The following is an 18531-nucleotide window of genomic DNA, read 5'->3' on the forward strand; positions in this document are numbered from 1 at the left end:
CATCCAGCAAGTTGTTAGCAGTGACCAAGCTGGTACTTCTGAGGCCCTACAGGCCATCTAAGGAACCTGAATCATCTGACTTGTCTTCTTTGTAACATTTTCTTGAAGTTACTGAATTATTGAATTATTAAAACCAAATAGATAAAATATTGTGCACTGTAAGTAAAATAATTCTAGATACTAACTTTTTGGTAATAATTTCAAAATAAACAGTTTGATGCTGAAAGTAATGAAATTTCACCAAAACTGAAAGCTGTTATGAATATAAGACCAGTTAATCATTGGACACTGACATAGCTCCACGTCCTATCTCTGCCCTAAGCATACTTCTCTTGCCCACATATGTTTATGATATAGGGTTAGTGTCCTGGTTTCAGCTGGGATAGAATCATAGAATGGACCTTAACCCTCATCTAGTTCCAGCCCAGCCTTCCATTAGACCAGGTTGCTCCAAGCCCCATCCAACCTGGCCTTTAACACTGCCAGGGATGGGGCAGCCACAGCTTCTCTGGGCAACCTGTGCCAGCGCCTCACCACCATCACAGGGAAGATTTTTTTGGTGCAGTGCTGTGTTTTGGCTTCAGTCAGAACAATCCTGGTAGCAGTTGCTTAGTAGCATTTATCCCGATCAAGGACTTTTCAGTCTCATGCTCTGCCGGTGAGGAGGAGCACAGGAAGCCAGGAGGAAGCAGAGACAAGACGCCTGACCCAAACTAGTGAAAGGGGTATTCCATACCACAGCACATCATGCCCAGTATACAAACTGGGGGGAGTCACCCGGCAGGGCAGATCACTGCTCAGGTCACGCTGGGTATCGGTCGGCGGGTGGTGAGCAATTGTATCGTGCATCACTTGTGTTTATTGTTGGAGGTTTGTTTTGCTTTGTTTTTTCCCTTTTAGTTTTATATTTCTGTCCTTGTTATTTTTCTTAATATTATTCTTTACTTTATTTGAATTATTAAACTGTTCTTATCTCAACCCATGGGGTTTACTGTTTTGGTTTTTTCCCTGATTATCCTCTCCATCCCACCAAGCAGAGTGTGACGGTGAGCGAGTGGCTCCATGGTACTTGGCTGCCAGGAGCTGGAAACTTAGCTCATGTTTTGGAGATGTGAGAGACTTTTGTGGTTTGGTTGGACCTCCATTGTTTAGAGGGCCTTGCTAAAAGTATTGGCTCCTATGGTAAGAATGTCACCACCTGTGTCATATATTGTGCTATTAAGTGAATACGTGAAAGAGCTCTGAAGTATTATAAGGAAACATCACACTAGGTTTACTTGATCTGGGGATTTTGGCTTACAGACTGGAACAGTTTGGCTTGTTTTGTTTCAACTGTTCTTTAATCAGCATTTCCCTGTGTCCAACCAGTTGCCTTGCACATGGGAATGGGTGATCAGTATGTGACTTGGGGAAAGGCAAAATGGTGTGTTGGGAGCAGAGAATGTTGTATACCCTCACATGGAGGGAATTAGTAGTAAGGGGGGACACTTGTGTTTGACAATGGCTGAGATATGCCTTTGTAATTTAGTTGCTCGTGCTCTTTAGCTGGGCCTCTGATTATGTTCTGTGTTTTCCTTCCCCCATCTTGCAGACTTCACACAATCACTGTATAACTGAGATTGGAAGGCATCTGGGGAGATCATCTGGTCTAGTCCTCTGTGGTGTTCAGTCAGATTTTGAATATTTGTAAAGCTGGAGACTCTGAAACCTCTTCCACAGCTTGACCACCCTCAGTGGAATTTCCTAGATTTCTGTTTATGCCCACTGCTTCTCATCCTGTCACCGGATTCTGTTGAGAAGAGGCTACTTCCATCTGCTTTACTTCTTTCTACCAGGTATTTATATGTTTTGAAGAGATGTATGTAATAGTCAACAGTTTGTATTTTACTTTCAGAAATGCCTGACCATTATATTTTAGGTAGTGGAGAGGGCCTGTGTTTGACTTGAAAGTTGTGTCAGGCAAAATCTGTCCACAGAGAAGTAAGAATTAAATACCCCCATTATTTAACACCAGTTCTGTGCATACTTTTGCATTACTGAAGAGTGGGAGAAGTGCAGCCATTAAGTGGATAATCTGAATTTAGACACCCCAAAAGGTAGTCATACCTTACTTTTCAGCCAATCTAATCAGGAAAAAGGTGCTTATTTGGAGTTTTTGTTACCTCTCCCCTCACAATGGTGTGTAGTTAACCCTGCATTACAGTAGCCAGTGATGTCTGTTCTCAGATCCTTTCTTAGCTTTCCTGCCAAGCACACTGTGTTCTTCTGTAGCTCTAGAGTTTTGGACGTATTAAGGACTGTTTGTTTTGTCTGCACTCAGACTGTTGGACAATCAGAGCTGCTGTGCCAAATGGAAGTTGAGGATGGTGAGGGAAAAGGCTTGAGGAGAAGTTGCGTTGAAGCTTTCTGCCTTTCTGTTCTTAGAGGCTCCGCTTTCTCTGATTACGTGACTGATATTTCTTTTCAAACTCTAGACAACACTTGATTATAAGCAGTTACCTGTCATTCTGCATTACATGCTCCTCAAAGCATAGCCAGCTCCACTTGTCTGAGATGATTCTTTTCTTTCCTAACCAGAAACTTGTAAGAGTATGAGCTGGGTAACTGTGTGTAAGAGAATACGGGAAAACTGTTGCAGTGATACTAAAAAAGCAACATGGGGAATAGCTGATGATAACTCTAAGCTCGTGCATAGATGTCAGCAGATGTAAACAGCAGAGGTGTATGAAGAATGTTAGGACATGGGATGTTTGGAATAATGGAAAACTGTTGGCACTGTTAGCATTATGCTCTTCACAGCACAGAAACAAATAGAAGACACTTGGGAAGGAGGGGACATGGGAACGAATGTGTTGTGCTGTGGAAGGCAGAACATAAAACCTGCTAATAGTTGAGCTGAAGACCTTTGTATACCACTTACTGCCATAAATCAGACTTTCCAGCACTGGACGACAGGCAGTAAAATCTAGATATTGAACCTGGGATACCCAGCGCATGTTGCAAGTATAGAAGCAATTAGTCTATCTGAGACTCTGACAGAGCGAGTGAATGTTTCTAATACCTATAGTTCTGTGATATATAGATTGAATAGATACATCTCAAGCTGCATATTTGAGTTACTGTTTTCTTTTGTGTATTCTTAAAATAGCAATTAAAAACAAATCATTACAGCAGTTCAGAAATTTAATGTGTGCCACAATTTTAAATGAAGATATGAAGAACATTTATAAGGACACTTAAACGCGCTTCAGCTAAATTAAAAGTGAGATTTGAGCACTTAAAATGCAGACAACACTAAGACCTATTGGGTAAATGAATGACACTGATTCTTTCTTTATGTGGCATTTTGGTCCAAGTAGAAGTTTGACACAGAAGAAGGGTTTCACATCAAGTAGCAGAATAGTCGTGTCTGGTTGTTAGGAATGTGTGAGACAATGAGCTGTTTTGGGCACACGAAAAATTCTGTACAGGAAGTAGAGCAGTCTAGCAGAAGTTGTTAGCTAGCTTTGCCTGGCTGCCTGGAAAACTCCCATGGAGGTCCGTTCCTGTTCATCTCACTGACCTGTAGGAACCTGGTTGGACTGCAAAATGCGATGCCCATGGTTCAACAGAGCCTGGCCAAGTAGTCCTTTCTGAAAAATATAGTGGAATTTGTTTCTTTTTTCCATTTTGGAGTTGTTTCTTGGTCCAGTGAATCTGTGTGCTCTATGTAAAATTCTAGTTTACACCTAGCACCTGTACTTACAGTGCAAGTTCTGCTTATCTTAGGACCACACGAGTGATCTCGATACCCTTGTTTATTGACTTACTGCCTTTCAATAAGGCTCTTGGTGCTTCTGTTTGAGTCAGTCTGGCATATGCCAGTAATATTACTCTATACTCTGCTGTTATACCCCTGCCTTGTAACCAACCGTATACTTACCCACAAAGTATTAGAAGGGGAAACCTTCTTTTCTTTCTTTCTCTAGCATCTTGCTCCAGCTCTTGGGAGGTGATCTGATCCACTGAGATAGAAGGGCCCTGTGGTGTGATGGTCAGTTATAAGCTGGTGATTCACGGGGCGGGGTGTGAGGGGAACATACATGCAAAGCATAAGGTTAGCTGATAAGTGAAATTTTAATAGGGTAAGTATACAGGATCCCACATGGTTGACTTGATACTAGAAGCTCAGACCAATCCTAATTCTATTTGTCTAGCCTAAGGACTAGAAGATCTTTCTGGCAGGCCAAATAAAATTGTTTTGAAGCATTTCAATACAGTATTTTTAAGAGGCCATACCACAATACAGCCTGCATAAGGGGTAAAATAAGAAAAAGTAAGCAAGCCCTGCTTGTATATAATAGGTAGTAATTTATAACTATGCAGTGAAAGTATTAAATACAAATTGAATAAGCCTCATGTATAACCAGGCTAATTGTAAAAATGTGTTTTACAATGTGTAGTATGTTTCTCAGTTCTCTGTTTCATGATAATTGTTGTATGGCTGCACCTGATAGCATTAAACACTTCAAAATATGTGCATATTTTGCATACAGGCAAACACTGACCGTTAAACTGGACAATGAAAGAACAATAGCATGCCTTCTATCTTACAAGTGTCAATAGAATTTCTTAACAGATTATTTCCACTAGCTCACTTCTACATTCAAATAGGAGTCTTAATAGTTAATTATCCTCTGTGAGCATACTGGATTGACATTTGCTTGCAGTTCCCATTGTCACATTGAGCTTAGCATTTTTGTTTGAATCACAATGAAATGTCTACAAAATACTGCAGTAATATCCCCATTTGCTATCAGTAGCTCTTCAAAAGTGTCAAAAATATCTAATATGGCAATACCTAATGCATTACAATATGTATGTATACACTATATCTACAGGTTAGGAAAAAAAGAAAACCCTGCACATGAAACGACATATTTCATGACTTCAGTCTATTCCTACTCTGAACAGTATATACACTTCTGCAGCCTGTGGAGGCAGAGGTTACTGTGTGATATACACATACATATCTGTAGTAAAACAGCATCACTGTATTATATACAGTTAGAGCTATACACAGTACTACACAATACATCACATTTTGGGCTCCAGCAGATTGAGTTTTGGTTTTCTTCAGTACGTCACTGATGAATGAAGATTTCTCCTGTCTTAAGCAGCTTCTTCAGCAGAGCAATCAATGCCTGCGTAAGTAAACTTCTCGTATAGGGTAGTGTTCACATAGGTCTGGGAAGGAAATAGAAAGAGTGTGATGCAAGGTGTGTTACCACAAGAATCCCAAACTGTACTGAAGTTATTCATGGCCTAATCTTTTCTAGGGATTCATTCTTACCTTCCTTTCTTCTAACATCCTGTTCAGTGACACCAGTATCTGAGCAAATGATGGTCTTTCATATGGCTTCTCTCTCCAGCACTGTCTCATTAGGTCATACCTTTAAAAATCAAACACCAACATTTGATAGTTTAGATACATAGATAAAAGCTACAAATTCATGTTTATTGGAAGATGATGCACATTCCATTTTTCAAAATAAAATGGATATGTATATAGCTGGAGTTATATTTTGCACAGCTGCTTGCTCTCTGAATAGAATTTTCTTTTTCTCTGGAATAATCAAAAGCTCTCTTTGAGCTAAAGATTGGACAGACGTGTAAAGAACAGGATATCTAGCAGGAGCAGAGAGTCTGCGAAAGGGTTCATGGCAAATAATAGTGCATGCTGGTTATTAAAGGACTTAAGTAATTATTTCCACTTGTGCACCCCTTTAAAAATGCTTTTTAGAAAAATGTAGTTCTTGTTTTCCTGAAAAAAATGTTTAGTTTATTAGTTTCTTGTAGACATCGTATATTTCCTATAGGAGATCCTGCGTTACTCTGTTTTGTTTGGGGTTTTTTTTTTTGGTAAGGCAGTTACTTACACTTCATCATCACAGTTGAGAGGCTTTTCCAGTCTGTACCCTTGAGGCAGTTTTTCATAGAGTTCTGCACATGTCATTCCACAATATGGTGTTCCACCTAAAGCAGAGTTTAACCATTGTCATGAACACAAGGGGTTTTTAATTAAAAAAAGTTTAATTTCAGAGCAGAAATGAAAAAAATGATTGACGTCCAATGCTAGGGAATATTTTGCAGCCATATTTTTATTGTTAATGTTTCCATACTGCTTAATGCACAGAATAAAATAAAAGTGAATATAAACTTTTATCATCTGTGGAGCTGGCCTAGATTTCTCTATAAGTCTGAGGGTCTGCATCTGATTGCATTTGAACTGGCTTTGCAGTACTCTTTGTAGGCAAGTCTTTCCTTCATTAGCATGATATTAACAAGATCCCGTATGGACTCATAGAGCTATTACTGTCATGCTGATTTTGCCTGCTTTTTGCAGATATTTGGTTGCTTAGACTCTTGATTTTCCACCCTGCAGCATGTTACTTCCTATCTGTATCTAGCACAAACCCTTTAGTAAGGAAAGCTAGGAAGAAATTGGAAAGCAAGAGTTCACAATGTACACCTCAGCTTATGCATGGCCAGCAGACCATGGGGCGCATTCCAGGGCAAAACATAAAGGCTACGTAACATAGTAATTTTGAATGGTTTGAGGCTGTATCATGTTCATGATGAATAGAGGTGCATGCAGAAATGAACCCTGACGATTAACATTCAAAAATCTTGTAGATGTTTCCTCCACCACCAAGAAGTCACTAAAAGAGAAGTCTTGATTTAAAACTCAGGAAGGCTAAGGAAAAAACAACCATCAAATTCAAAACATATTGGAGGGATATATACCATGTGGTATGCTGTATTTTATATTTAGATACAACCTAGGTTTTTGAGTGAAAACATGGTTATTATGTTTTTCTCATTTAGAATGTTACCTGGATTGAAAATGTGGCAATTGCATATCCAGGCATACCGAAGCTAAAGAAAATTTAGTAGAATGAAACAGAAAAGCATTAAATATGTTACAAAGCAATATTTTTTTACAGTCTGAGGGAGTGGAGCTGTTTTGGCCCAGACTGGATTATTTGTAAAGTACAAAATTCAGATACTCACCTAAACTAACAATTTCCCATAATAGGACACCGTATGACCATCTGCAACAGAGGGATATTATGGAGTGCAACAAGAATGCAACAAGATTTCATATTTTTAAATGGTAGATAGTTTTGCTAGTATTCAGAGAACACAGAGAAGTGTGATTCATTCTGGTTTTTTGTTTTTTTTTTTTTTTTAATTAGATTTTGTATAATGGTAGAATTTGTAGAATCAGTAAGCAGGAGCAAGATCGTTAGCAAAATTAACTCATGGTGAATCCACCCACTACAGACCTTTACTATACTGTGAGCTCTCAGCAAATACTGCTATTACAGAATTGCTTTGCCAAGTATCACTTCCAGTTTCCTGATGAAAATACTGAGTTCATCTGGGTCTCCCAAGGAGAGAGATTTCAAATGAGAAATATAGCTAAAGTAGTGGCTCAAATGCAGTTACCTTGTGAACACAGAGCTTGTTCAGGCACTGACAATGAAATAAAGTTCACTTTTTTATTGTGGGTTTTACTTTTTACTCCATCGCTCACTCATGCTGACATAGCTATGGACATTTTTGAGTTGAGTGGATGTCATCCTGGCTGTCAACCTTTCCTTGCTATTGAAAAACATTTATTTAAAAAAGGCCACTTAAAAACATACTTACACATCACTGTTTGTGGTGTAAACACTGTAATTCAAAGATTCAATTGCCATCCATCGCACTGGAAGCCGTCCCTGGAAATTATTTTACGAAAGTTTATTTGTTGGTGGATGGCTGGAATAGCAGTATGTCAATTTATACCCCAACAATTGTTCTAAGTGTTACCTTAACAAAAACTGATGTCATGCGAGTAAGCTTTATCAAGTAAATAAAAATATTTCTTTAAGTTGTTTACTTCCCAAAGGGACAGCTCACACTAAAGATGATAGAAAATGTATCCAACCAGCACCAAGAGGAAATGGAAATAATTCCAAACTGATGTCTTATGATGCCTCTAACCAATCTTGTTCCCCTAACCATGCACTGTTATTCCTGGTCTACGTGATGCTTATTACAGATCTTCCTCTTTCAAATCTTCCAAAGCGTTAGCTCTGGGCAGCTGTTCTTCCAGCTCACAGATCCTGAAATTCCTCTGGATACCAACTTGCTAACTTTTGCCTCATTTAATAGAATTAGACCAGCTTGCCCCAGCTGGACAAAATCTGGTATAAAAATACTATTTTCATAGCTGTACAGATCCACCCACAGGCACATATTCTCCTCATTTGTCAAATGTGTATTATATGGGAGGCCTACAAGAATTCTGGAGAGGGACTTTTTACACGGGCTTGTAGTGACAGGACCAGGGGGAATGGCTTTAAACTCAAAGACGGTAGATTTAGATTAGACATTAGGAAAAAATTTTTCATTATGAAAGTGGTGAGACGCTGGAACAGGTTGCCCAGAGAAGTTGTGGCTGCTCTATCCCTGGCAGTGTCAAGGCCAGGTTGGACGGGGTTTGAAGCAATGTGGTCTAATGGAAGGTGTCCATGCCCATGGCAGGGGATTGGAACTAGATGATCTTTAAGGTCCCTTCCAACTCAAACCATTCTATGATTCTGTGAGTTTTATTAAATCTCATAACTGGCTGCAAAATTGTTGATTTTACTACTGTTCATATTCATATAAATAATTTAAAATTATATTGTATTATAAACATGGTATAGAATTGACTTACAAGTAATGTACATATATTAATAAACACAATAGAAATATTTATACATGCTAATATACAACATTTAAATAATCAGTTATGTAGTACACAGAAGTTTGCCTTTTTGTTCATATGAGAACACAAAGCAAGAAACGAGAAAACAAAACATTAGGAAAATGGATTATATCAATTTCTTTTCATCCTTACCATGGTCTTCTTAACATAAACTTCTTGACCTCTTGATAAGCCAAAGTCAGCTATTTTTGCAATGTAATTTTCTCCAACCAAGATGTTTCTTGCTGCTAAATCTCTATGAATAAACTAAAATAAAAAAAAAGCCCAGACCAAAATCACCACAGTATCTATCTATAAACTTTGCATATATTATTTTAGTACTATATTGAAAATTGTAAATATCCAGAATAAGAACAAAACCAAACCTAACAGCTTGGTATGTCATTACTAAGAACATTTTAAACTTTATCTGAAGATGAAAGCAGTTAGTTACCAAGTTGTTTGTAAGTTTTAATGCCTCTTCCTTGATTCCCATGACATAATATTTGGTAGGGCTAAGTGAACGCAACAAAATAAAACTCATCCAATGGGCTATAGAAACTAAAATTAAAACCTTCTTTTGATTTCATTAAAAAGCATAGTTCTTGGTGTGCTTTCAGTGAGTAAAGAGTAGAAGACTGACCTGTTTCTGGCTCAAGTAGTCCATCCCTCTAGCAACATCTGCTGCAAAATGCAGAAGTTGCTGAGAGGAAAGTGTAGATGCAGTACTGTTGGCAATAGCAAATGCTGGGTCTGTCTCTAGCACTCTGCTTTTACGAAGAAAGTCCAGTAAGTTTCCATGAGGGGCATATTCAATAGCAAGATAAAGATATCCTAATGAAATATTGAGATAGTGAGCATAACACAAAATAAAAGATGGTCAGTAATACACTTACACCACTTTGAGTGAAAAAACAAATAAACATGGAACAGGAGGGGGAATATCAAACAGCATAATTCCTAGGTGCAGAGGAGAATTTAGAGCTGTTGATGAACACAATTTCTGAAGGGTTATCGTGGGCTTGTAGATCTAAACCCAAGTTTATCTGGCTTTTTAACAAATGGTGCAGAAAGACCTGCTTATGAGCTAATGTTTCTATGGAGCGTATGAGCTGTACTATGGGGTTTTTCAAACAATTTTTTTAAGTACATGTATTAAAGAGTATCTTACCCCGATGTTCACATGCTCCCAAAAGATTTATGATGTTGGGATGATGACCAAGTTTACAAAGAACTTCAAGTTCTCCAGCAAAGTCTCTGTGATCATCTTTTGAGGCATACTCTGAAAATCAAATAAGCATGCATTTATGTTTTCCGTTGAACTGAGTTTATGACCATATTTTTGTTAATTATGAGGACTCTGGGCTGCATGGAGCACTACTGCTTCAGCCCAGATAGGAAGAGAAAAAACTCTCAGGTACATGAATATTTATTGAAAAAAGTAGTATTTTTCAATCAAAGATAAAAAAGAGAGAACCTAATGTCTGTAGCAGCCATTTACAGAGAAATAAAACATTTTTCTTTCCACCTATTTCTACCTATTTCTATTTTATAATCTACCATGTCACTTCCCTTATTATTTAAGAATGTAAAATGTCATAGCAGATCATGTGAAAAATCTTTCCGTATGTGTGCTGTTGATTATTTCTGCCTGCATGCAGACCTTGGCTCTTTTTAAAATCATCATCATGCTTAAGGATGTATCCCAGTTTGCCTAGATAATGATCTAGAAATTGCAAGAAAATGTGTACATTCTTGCAGTATTCTGTGTATTGTAGTTTTCTCTGGAATGTGGCAGTCATGCCCAATGAGTACAAAGAAAATGAGTGATCCTCATAATATGCATGTACGTGTATAGATGCGTAGACACAGTAGTGTCTGAATGGCTAAGGTAAAGCAAGATGAGCAAATGCAGTGCCCTGAGGCTAGCTCTGCGCTCCTCTCTCTGTTAAATGCATCTTTTAATGGCTCCCCCTCTGCAGATGAACTCATACATGAAGTTCATACTGACTTATGAATTGAAAAATACATAATAGTTAATGACATTAACAATTAAAGAGAAATATAAAGCAACATGACTCTGCAGAAATACAGTCTTTGCCAGGGCATAGATGTCGGCCTAGTGACAGCTGATAGAATTTCACTAGCAACTTTCAATATTTATTTTACCTTTAGAAGAGGGCTACTAAGCATTTTGTTTGAGAGAGAAACACTTAGAACAAACAACTGAGGAAAGTCTTTAATCTCAGTGTCTCGATCTTTACTACCTTTCATCCGTTTAATCGCAGCATCCATGCGTAAGCCATCCTTCTTAATGCGTGCTTTCAGAACTTGCCCGAAGTTACCTTCACCAATCACATCTTGAAATTTTATGTCATTCCACTCAAGAACTGGATAAATAGTGGGATCTGGGCTGTTTTTGGCTTTCCTGCTCAGGGTGAGAGTACCTGAGTTAAACTGTACAGCTGGCTCTTCCCTCTGTAACAGAGTTAAGCAAATGACATTAACTGTGATTTACACTTTACTGAGAAATGCTCTGATTACACTCCCCAAACACGTGTCCTCACTCATGTACACATACACATAGAGCCTGACCCATCTCTTGCTTGCACAAGAGTAAGTACAGTAGACAATTACATCCACTTTAGACACTAACTGCATCAAGCACTTCTGCCCAGATCCACAAATTAATCAGGTTCCTAATTTAAATACATAAGTACCTTCGTAGACCTAGGCCTCCTCAACAGTTTTATAATCATCTTGAAGATGAAGGAGATGAGCAAAAGTAATTTGGTAAAACTAATCTCAAAAAGCAGTTTTAAGTCTCAGGCTTGAGATTTATCTCGCACTAGGCTTGACTAAATCCTGTGCTGATCAGGCTCAGTAAAAAGCTGAGGAAAGAAGCAGCAAGGAAACAAAAGAGAGAGGAAATGATCTTCCTCCATACTTGAGGAGATGCCTCTACTTCAGTTGCACATTCCCATGAAATACATCTGTGGGACAAGTTTCAGGAAAAAGAGCAGGAGCTATTCTGTGTGGGCTGGAGACAGATGATCTTTTTGGATGAGCCCTTCTGTCCCCTGTTTATGAAACAACCTATGCAGATCCATATGGAGGAGGCATTTGGGCCAGCTTTATTCTGCTTCACAGGTTCCTCTCCGAAGTGAGGGAACAGCACCAGAAAGCAAAGTGAAAAAGAGACTGCAGCAGGATGCAAAAATATGTATATATGTGCATATGTGTGTATGTGTATTTGTATATGAGTATATATGGAGAGATATCTGTATGTGATGTTACAACCTTTGGCGATTTCCTTACAGCCAGAACTATGATGTTGCCATTGACTGATTGCTGATATGCTGTCCTGAAGTTGGAAAGCCATGACAGAGCAGTCACCGATGCTCAAAAGCAACGTTAAGAAATATTGTAATTTTCAAAATCAGGCATAGCTTCATAGAGGGAGAAAAGGCTCCTCCGTTCTGTCTGTTTGGTACTTGTCATACACAGGTGCAACAAGGTAGAAAAAGAAGGATAAATGGCATGAAACTTTTTTCAAGTCAAGTTTTCTACCTCATAGCTTATAGCTGTGATTGCCTTAGCTCCAGGGTCACTAGCATAGAAGCTTTACAACAACAGTACTAATTGCACACCTGAAGAGAAGACAGCATTTGAGGAAGCTAAGAAAAAGGAATTTGAAAAACCAGGAAAAGGTGGGGCCAAAATCAATAACCACACTGACACAGGAAACCTGAAAACCCACCACCACGTTTTGGAAAGCTTGAGCCATTCGGCGCTGGAAGTTGGCTCTCTTTAACTGCAGCATGATGAGAAAGGCCAGGAGAATTGTTACACATGTCATCCCTGCAGAGCCAAGGATAGCAATAAGCAGCATTTTGCCTCCCTTTGATTCATATGAAGCTGTTGAGAAAGCACATAAGGAGTTCATCATTACTTCCAGCTAATTCTGAAAAAGGAGTTCATCATTATTTCCAGCTAATTCTGAAAAAGCCATGACCAATATGTAGTTAATACTCCTGTCTATTAAACTGTATAAAGACATAGGCATATATCCTTTTGTTTTCCAAAAATGTCACAAATATTAGATGCTCTTATTTTCAGATGCACAAGCACCTGCGGGTCCCGCTGAATTCAGGCAGAGAAGGGCTGAGGTCACATTCAGTGATATAGTAGTCCTATTATATGCAGCTCCTTTTATTTATGAGCTGATGGGCATTTTCTAGTGGATACACACATGTTGCACATTGTCACCTCACCAGTGCCACGCAGTGAACTGGAAAGCAGATTTTGGCTATGCTGTGTTGCATGTCAAAATTAAGAGCAAAAGAAAACTAATATTAAAAAAAAAAAATATTATGTCTTTGCTCTAGTTAATTAGTTTATACCACTGGCCCTGGTTTGTGCAAATCCAGCATGCTAGAATAACCAACCTTTAGTTTCTGGAAGAGTCTTCAGTTCAAACGATGTGTTTGGGTTGCTCAAGCCAATGTTGTTCTGAGCATTAATCTGAACTTGGTACACAGTGTTTGGCTCAAGACCCTTGAGCTGGTATTGAGTAATACTGGTGTTCTTTATGATAATATCAATGTGGTTGTACTCAGCCTTGCCATAAATTTTGTAGCTGATGATGATGGAAGAGATGGAATGACCCTCAGCAGTTGTCCAAGAGATGACTGAAGATGTGTCTGTGGTGTTAGAAAACCTGATGTTGTATGGTGCAGGAGGGATTCCTGAGAACAAACACAAACACACACAAAGTGTTGGAGTGTACATCCACCTTTTTCTCCTTCCTGCAGTGAACCAAGCACTTTCCTTGGTGCTTTTGCTGTGCTAAACAGAAGCAGAATTTAGTTGATGAGTTATGGTAACTGAATGCAATAGTTTTATGAACTCGATGTGCTGTCACCCATATTGCAGTACAGCATACTTCCAGCAGAGGTTGGAGTGGTATTAAGTATAATCCTGTCCTTGGATGAAGATATGAATTCTCTGAGCTGTATGCAGGGACAATATAATAACTTTCAGATTAATGCAGAAAAGGTTAATTTCCTTGTATACTGAATCATCATTCCCATGTGATTTCCAGGTCCCATACTTTCACTGCTTTATAGAGCAGTTCCCTGTCAGGATAAAAGCTGTTAGAAAGAACGGAATCAATACCAACATTTCCATGAATTTCATCAGAAAACCACCAGCAGGGGTGAGTGCTAGACTTGTGAACACAACCATGGCTAATAAGCTAAGTACCTTCTCCTGGAAAACAGTACTCTTATGTTTTTCTTAGTGGAATTTGGTGTCAAAGCTCAAGTAACCAACATGGCGTCCCATGATGGCCATTGATATTTCTGCTAATACATTTAGGATATCAGTGAGGGCCTCCTCTCGTGATCTGTAAGGAGGAAGAAGCCCACCTTTCTAGTGTGTGGTATGGGCAGTGGCGCACATCAGCCATGCAGATGGACATCTGTTCAGATGGTACTTCATTCAGATAGGGCATTTGTTGTGGCATTATGAAAGAACACTACTCACATTCAGGGAATTCAGGTGTGGCCACTGGTCTTCAATGTAGCACACAACTACTCTTTGCTCACAGGGGTTTTACCTTGATTTGTAACTTCTCTTCCTTGATTAATTACTGACTATTTCTGTATTGAATTGCAGGGTCTGAGAGGTTTTGTTGAGTAATGGAAGAGCTTGGAGTAATGAACTCTGTAGTCTCATCATTATAAGGAGGAAGAAAATGCCACATGTATCAGAAGCATGAATTGTACTGAAATGAAGATGTGGATTCCCCATCTTTTCATTTGTTTTTCTCATTTTTTAAAACTCATTATTAGTTCCTGATAATTTCCAGCATAAGAATTTCTTTGGACACTGATCTATCTTCATAATAATGGTAATAACAACCACAAAGGATCATCGGGAACTGAGTTACCAGGACAATGGGTTACATTTAATGTAGTCATCAATTGACAATCAGTCCGATTGCTGCAGGAAAGAGGAGGAATTAAACAGAAGGATGTAAATCAGCTACTTACTGTCACTGAAAGTCCATGCATACAGATAGTTGCTCCATTCTCCTTGGGACCTCGTGTTCACCCGTACCCTGCACATGTATTGCTGTCTAGGCTCAAGATCTTTAATGATCAGGGTGGACATATTTCCTGGCACTTGAGTAATAATACTGCTCTCATCACCGTTGTCATTCACACTCTTCCTTTCCACTTCAACACGAATGTCATCCTCTGTCCTCAGAGTTAAAGGATGCCATGACAAATTCAGTGATGTCATACTTTTTGGAAAGAGAGTGAGACCTTCTGGTGGAGGAAGACCTTGGAAAAGCCACAGTGAGACAGGGAACAACATTTCATGTCTGGTATGCAAGCTAAAATAGGGGTATCAGTTATTCCCAAGCACTTGCCCTAGCTTGGGGTGACAAAGGGTAATGCTCCCCGCCACCCAGTTTGGCAGAGATTACATCTAAGAGGTGTTGATAGTCCCAAAGTATCTTCTCAACACCTGCTGTGTCAACAAAAAGGTCTCTTCACTGAGCTGGTGTTGCAGATGCATTTGTTAGATGTGAGAAGCCAGCTCTTTTGCTCTCTTGTTAAATAGTTTCCGGTGCAATACTCATTTATTTTGTATGTCTGTATTCAGTTTGGGCTGTATCCTCAGTGGACTAAAAGCTTTTCTATTTGTTAAGGCATCTTCATTTTTAAAGTAAACTGATCTAATACTAAGAGGAAGGACTGATCCAGTGTTAGGAGAAAGGACTGCCATGCAAAAGAAGTGATTTATATCTCCAACTCTGCTGCATAGCCAGCCAAAATATGTAAATTTCCCCTTCCCAGATCCCCCATCTCTTAATCAGGGAGAATAATAGCTCTGCCTTTTTCTGGTTTTCTTCACCTCTGGGGTTTTTGGGATAGTTTTGGTTGGTTTGGGTTGGTTTGGGGTTTTTTTGGGGGGAGACAACAAGGCTGTTGTTGTTTTCCTTTTTTTTTTTTCCCTTTGTTTGCCTGAGATTGTTTTGAAAGACTGTATGCCACTTTCAGGTCCAGCCTTCTTTGCTCATATGAAAGTGCTCTGGCAGAGATCAGGGAACAGAGCACAGAGAAAAACAGCTGAAACACCCCTTTAGTGAAAAGCCAGGGTGACGACTTACCAAGCGCAGCTGTCATGAAGCTAGCCTGTGGTCCAGGATGCCCTTCCCCTCCTTCCCCTCGCCGACTCAGCTGAACACAGAACTGATACTCTGTTTTTGGTTCCAGATTGTCCAGTCTTTTGGTTGTGCCTTTTACTGACAATGAAAGGAGAAAGTAAAGCTCATGTTCAGCCCATGCTGAACAGTGTTAAGGAAGAAAAGGTTTGGAAAATATTCCTGAACCACCAACCACAGAAGGTGAGATACTCAGGCTCTTCTTTTGTTCCTGATTCACTAAGATAAACTATGCAGAAGTATAAAATACTTATCTTTAAGTTGAGCTCCAACTCAGCCCAAAGGATGTTTCTACCTGCCCTTCCTTCAGGACAGACTGGTTGCTTAGGCAATGAGTATTGTGTATGCAGACTGTGGGTTATCTTGAATTAGTAACAACAGTCATTTGTTACTCTTAAAGTTCCTGTAACGTTTCCTATAATATTTTAGGCCTTGCGTAAAATGTCAAACAGGGGCTCAGAGACGCCATCTAACTCACACGCAGGCTTAGGCTTCATTTTGCCCAAACCATTCCTTGTAAATAGTTAGGTGAGCTATTTGTCTCACCAGAGGGCACAATAGAAACAGAGGAAGATTGTAGATGATCCAGAACATCTCCATACTGCTCATACTTTTGAAAACCTGCTGTTTACAAGGGAGGTTTCAGCTGCTGGGCCCAACACTGAGTACTGTTTATCTTAATGAAGGAGGGGGGAACCCCTGGGTTACTGAAAACTGAATATGTTCTTTTGACTATTGTTGGTGTACCACATCCACATCAACATTATATGTAGTGATATATAAAGAGTTACGTGTCCATTCACAATGATTTAACTTTCATGTGTTATAGAGTTTTTTGAATCTAGTCAAGAGCAGACACCGTATTTCAGCATGCAGCTGAAGTTTGTGCTAAAGGGAATTAAAGAACATTCTCTTACCTTCCACAGACGTCCAGGATTGGTAACGTTTTGCTGGCTTGTACAGAAGTTTTGTTGACACAACAGGTCCATCTCCAAGATGTAATTCAGCATTGATATCAATTATGAGAAAATTATGTCCGCTGTCTGTCAGCCTTGGGGCATACTGTGGCACAGGAGGAACTGACCAAAAATACAAGCATTAAAACAGCCTTTTAATTCCCTATGTTAGTAAAACTGTGGTATCTTCCTAGATGTACAGGAAAATGGGAGATGTTCTTTAAAATTCTATAAAGTAGACATGACTTCACATCCTAAAGCTGACAGTTTAGATTTTTTAAAAAAACGCCTTCAGCTTTCTTCTAATCCTTATCATCACAGTTATTTTTTCAATACACATAATTAGTATGTTGCTTATAAAGGGTTACTGTTCATATTCTCACTGTAGATATTTATTCAGACAGTTTCCTGCAGTGCAGAGAATAGAAAGTTCTGACATATTAGAATATAAATCTGCCCTTAAAAGTTAGAGGAGGCAAAGACATTTGAAGAGATTCAAGCTTTTACCTTTGACTGTAACTTGAAATGGTTTCTCTGCCATTCCTGCTACTGTCTGTACACTGCAGACCCAGGTTCCTGTATCACGGGGCTGGATTCGATTAATTGTAAACATGGCTTCAGAGCGATTACTGGTAACAATTAGGGAAGGCTGAAATGACAAAAGACATACAGGGCCTGGAAAATGTGGGCATTTAGGAACATTACCAAGACACTTTCTCACAGTTTAGGAACTCATCTGGAGTTTAGTGATATCAATAGAAAGGATTTATAATGGTCAATTCCATAGTTTCATTTGAGCTCATGAGGTATCTCAGAATATGGAAATTTTACATTATGCTTGAAAACGATGGTGTGCATTAACTACAGGTAAAATCAATGTAAGCATCATTAAAAATGGGATGCAGTTAATCAGGAGCCTACCCTTAGGACAGTTCCATCTTGCTTCAAAAGTTTGAATTCTTCAGATTTTGGAAGTGGCACCCCAGTTGCTATACAAAAAGGCTTGAACTCGACGCCAGAATTGAGTTCTACAGGATCTAGTAAGTTTTCTATCCGAGGTGAAAGATCTGCTGAACCTACAGAAGACGTATAGTATCTTAATGTCAGCCTTCAAGCACAACTTTAAAAGTCAGCACCAAAACAGATTTAGGTGTATAATGGTCATAGGCAGCATAGGTGTCTGGTTCTCCCTTCACTCGCGGCCATATGCAAGGATCATGCTTAACCAAAGTCAGCACTGTTACATCAGTGTAAATATCATGTGAGAAGGAACAAGCCCTGTGACTGCTCTTCTTTCTTTTCACCTCTCCTCTCTTTCTCACTTGCATTTTAAAGCAGAGAGAGTTTAACTACGGCAAAATCATGTACACATTTTGTACTGAATGTACAGTATCTTTTTGCTCTCCATTTTGTCTAAGTGCAGTCAGATCACAACAGTATAGTTTGGCTGTTTGGAACACAGTCTTATTTCTCTGCTTGTTTTTGCACTTGAAAACCTTTGTAAATTAATGGTGGATTTGTCACTCTGTTTATCAAGCAGAAATAATAGATGCTGAGTG

The 18531-nt window shown here is 39.1% G+C and overlaps 1 protein-coding gene across 2 annotated transcripts in view; it reads right to left on the minus strand.

Annotated features, from left to right (window-relative positions):
• Nucleotides 1–3165: 3165 nt before the first annotated feature.
• Nucleotides 3166–18531, minus strand: part of TEK (TEK receptor tyrosine kinase) — a 41830-nt gene continuing 26464 nt past the window's right edge. For both annotated transcript variants that reach the window (XM_030469796.1, XM_030469794.1), the window contains 16 exons: nucleotides 17894–18048; nucleotides 17480–17621; nucleotides 16934–17095; nucleotides 15963–16097; nucleotides 14836–15129; nucleotides 13228–13527; nucleotides 12540–12697; nucleotides 11047–11257; nucleotides 9951–10061; nucleotides 9423–9613; nucleotides 8933–9046; nucleotides 7696–7766; nucleotides 7054–7094; nucleotides 5919–6015; nucleotides 5333–5432; nucleotides 3166–5226 (listed from right to left, as the gene is read on the minus strand). In XM_030469796.1, the coding sequence (XP_030325656.1) occupies nucleotides 5152–5226; nucleotides 5333–5432; nucleotides 5919–6015; nucleotides 7054–7094; nucleotides 7696–7766; nucleotides 8933–9046; nucleotides 9423–9613; nucleotides 9951–10061; nucleotides 11047–11257; nucleotides 12540–12697; nucleotides 13228–13527; nucleotides 14836–15129; nucleotides 15963–16097; nucleotides 16934–17095; nucleotides 17480–17621; nucleotides 17894–18048 (2357 nt within the window). In that variant the 3' untranslated portion in view covers nucleotides 3166–5151. The remainder of the gene's footprint in view (nucleotides 5227–5332; nucleotides 5433–5918; nucleotides 6016–7053; nucleotides 7095–7695; nucleotides 7767–8932; nucleotides 9047–9422; nucleotides 9614–9950; nucleotides 10062–11046; nucleotides 11258–12539; nucleotides 12698–13227; nucleotides 13528–14835; nucleotides 15130–15962; nucleotides 16098–16933; nucleotides 17096–17479; nucleotides 17622–17893; nucleotides 18049–18531) is intronic.

This window comes from Strigops habroptila, chromosome Z, assembly GCF_004027225.2.
Source record: "Strigops habroptila isolate Jane chromosome Z, bStrHab1.2.pri, whole genome shotgun sequence".
NCBI lineage: Eukaryota > Metazoa > Chordata > Aves > Psittaciformes > Psittacidae > Strigops > Strigops habroptila.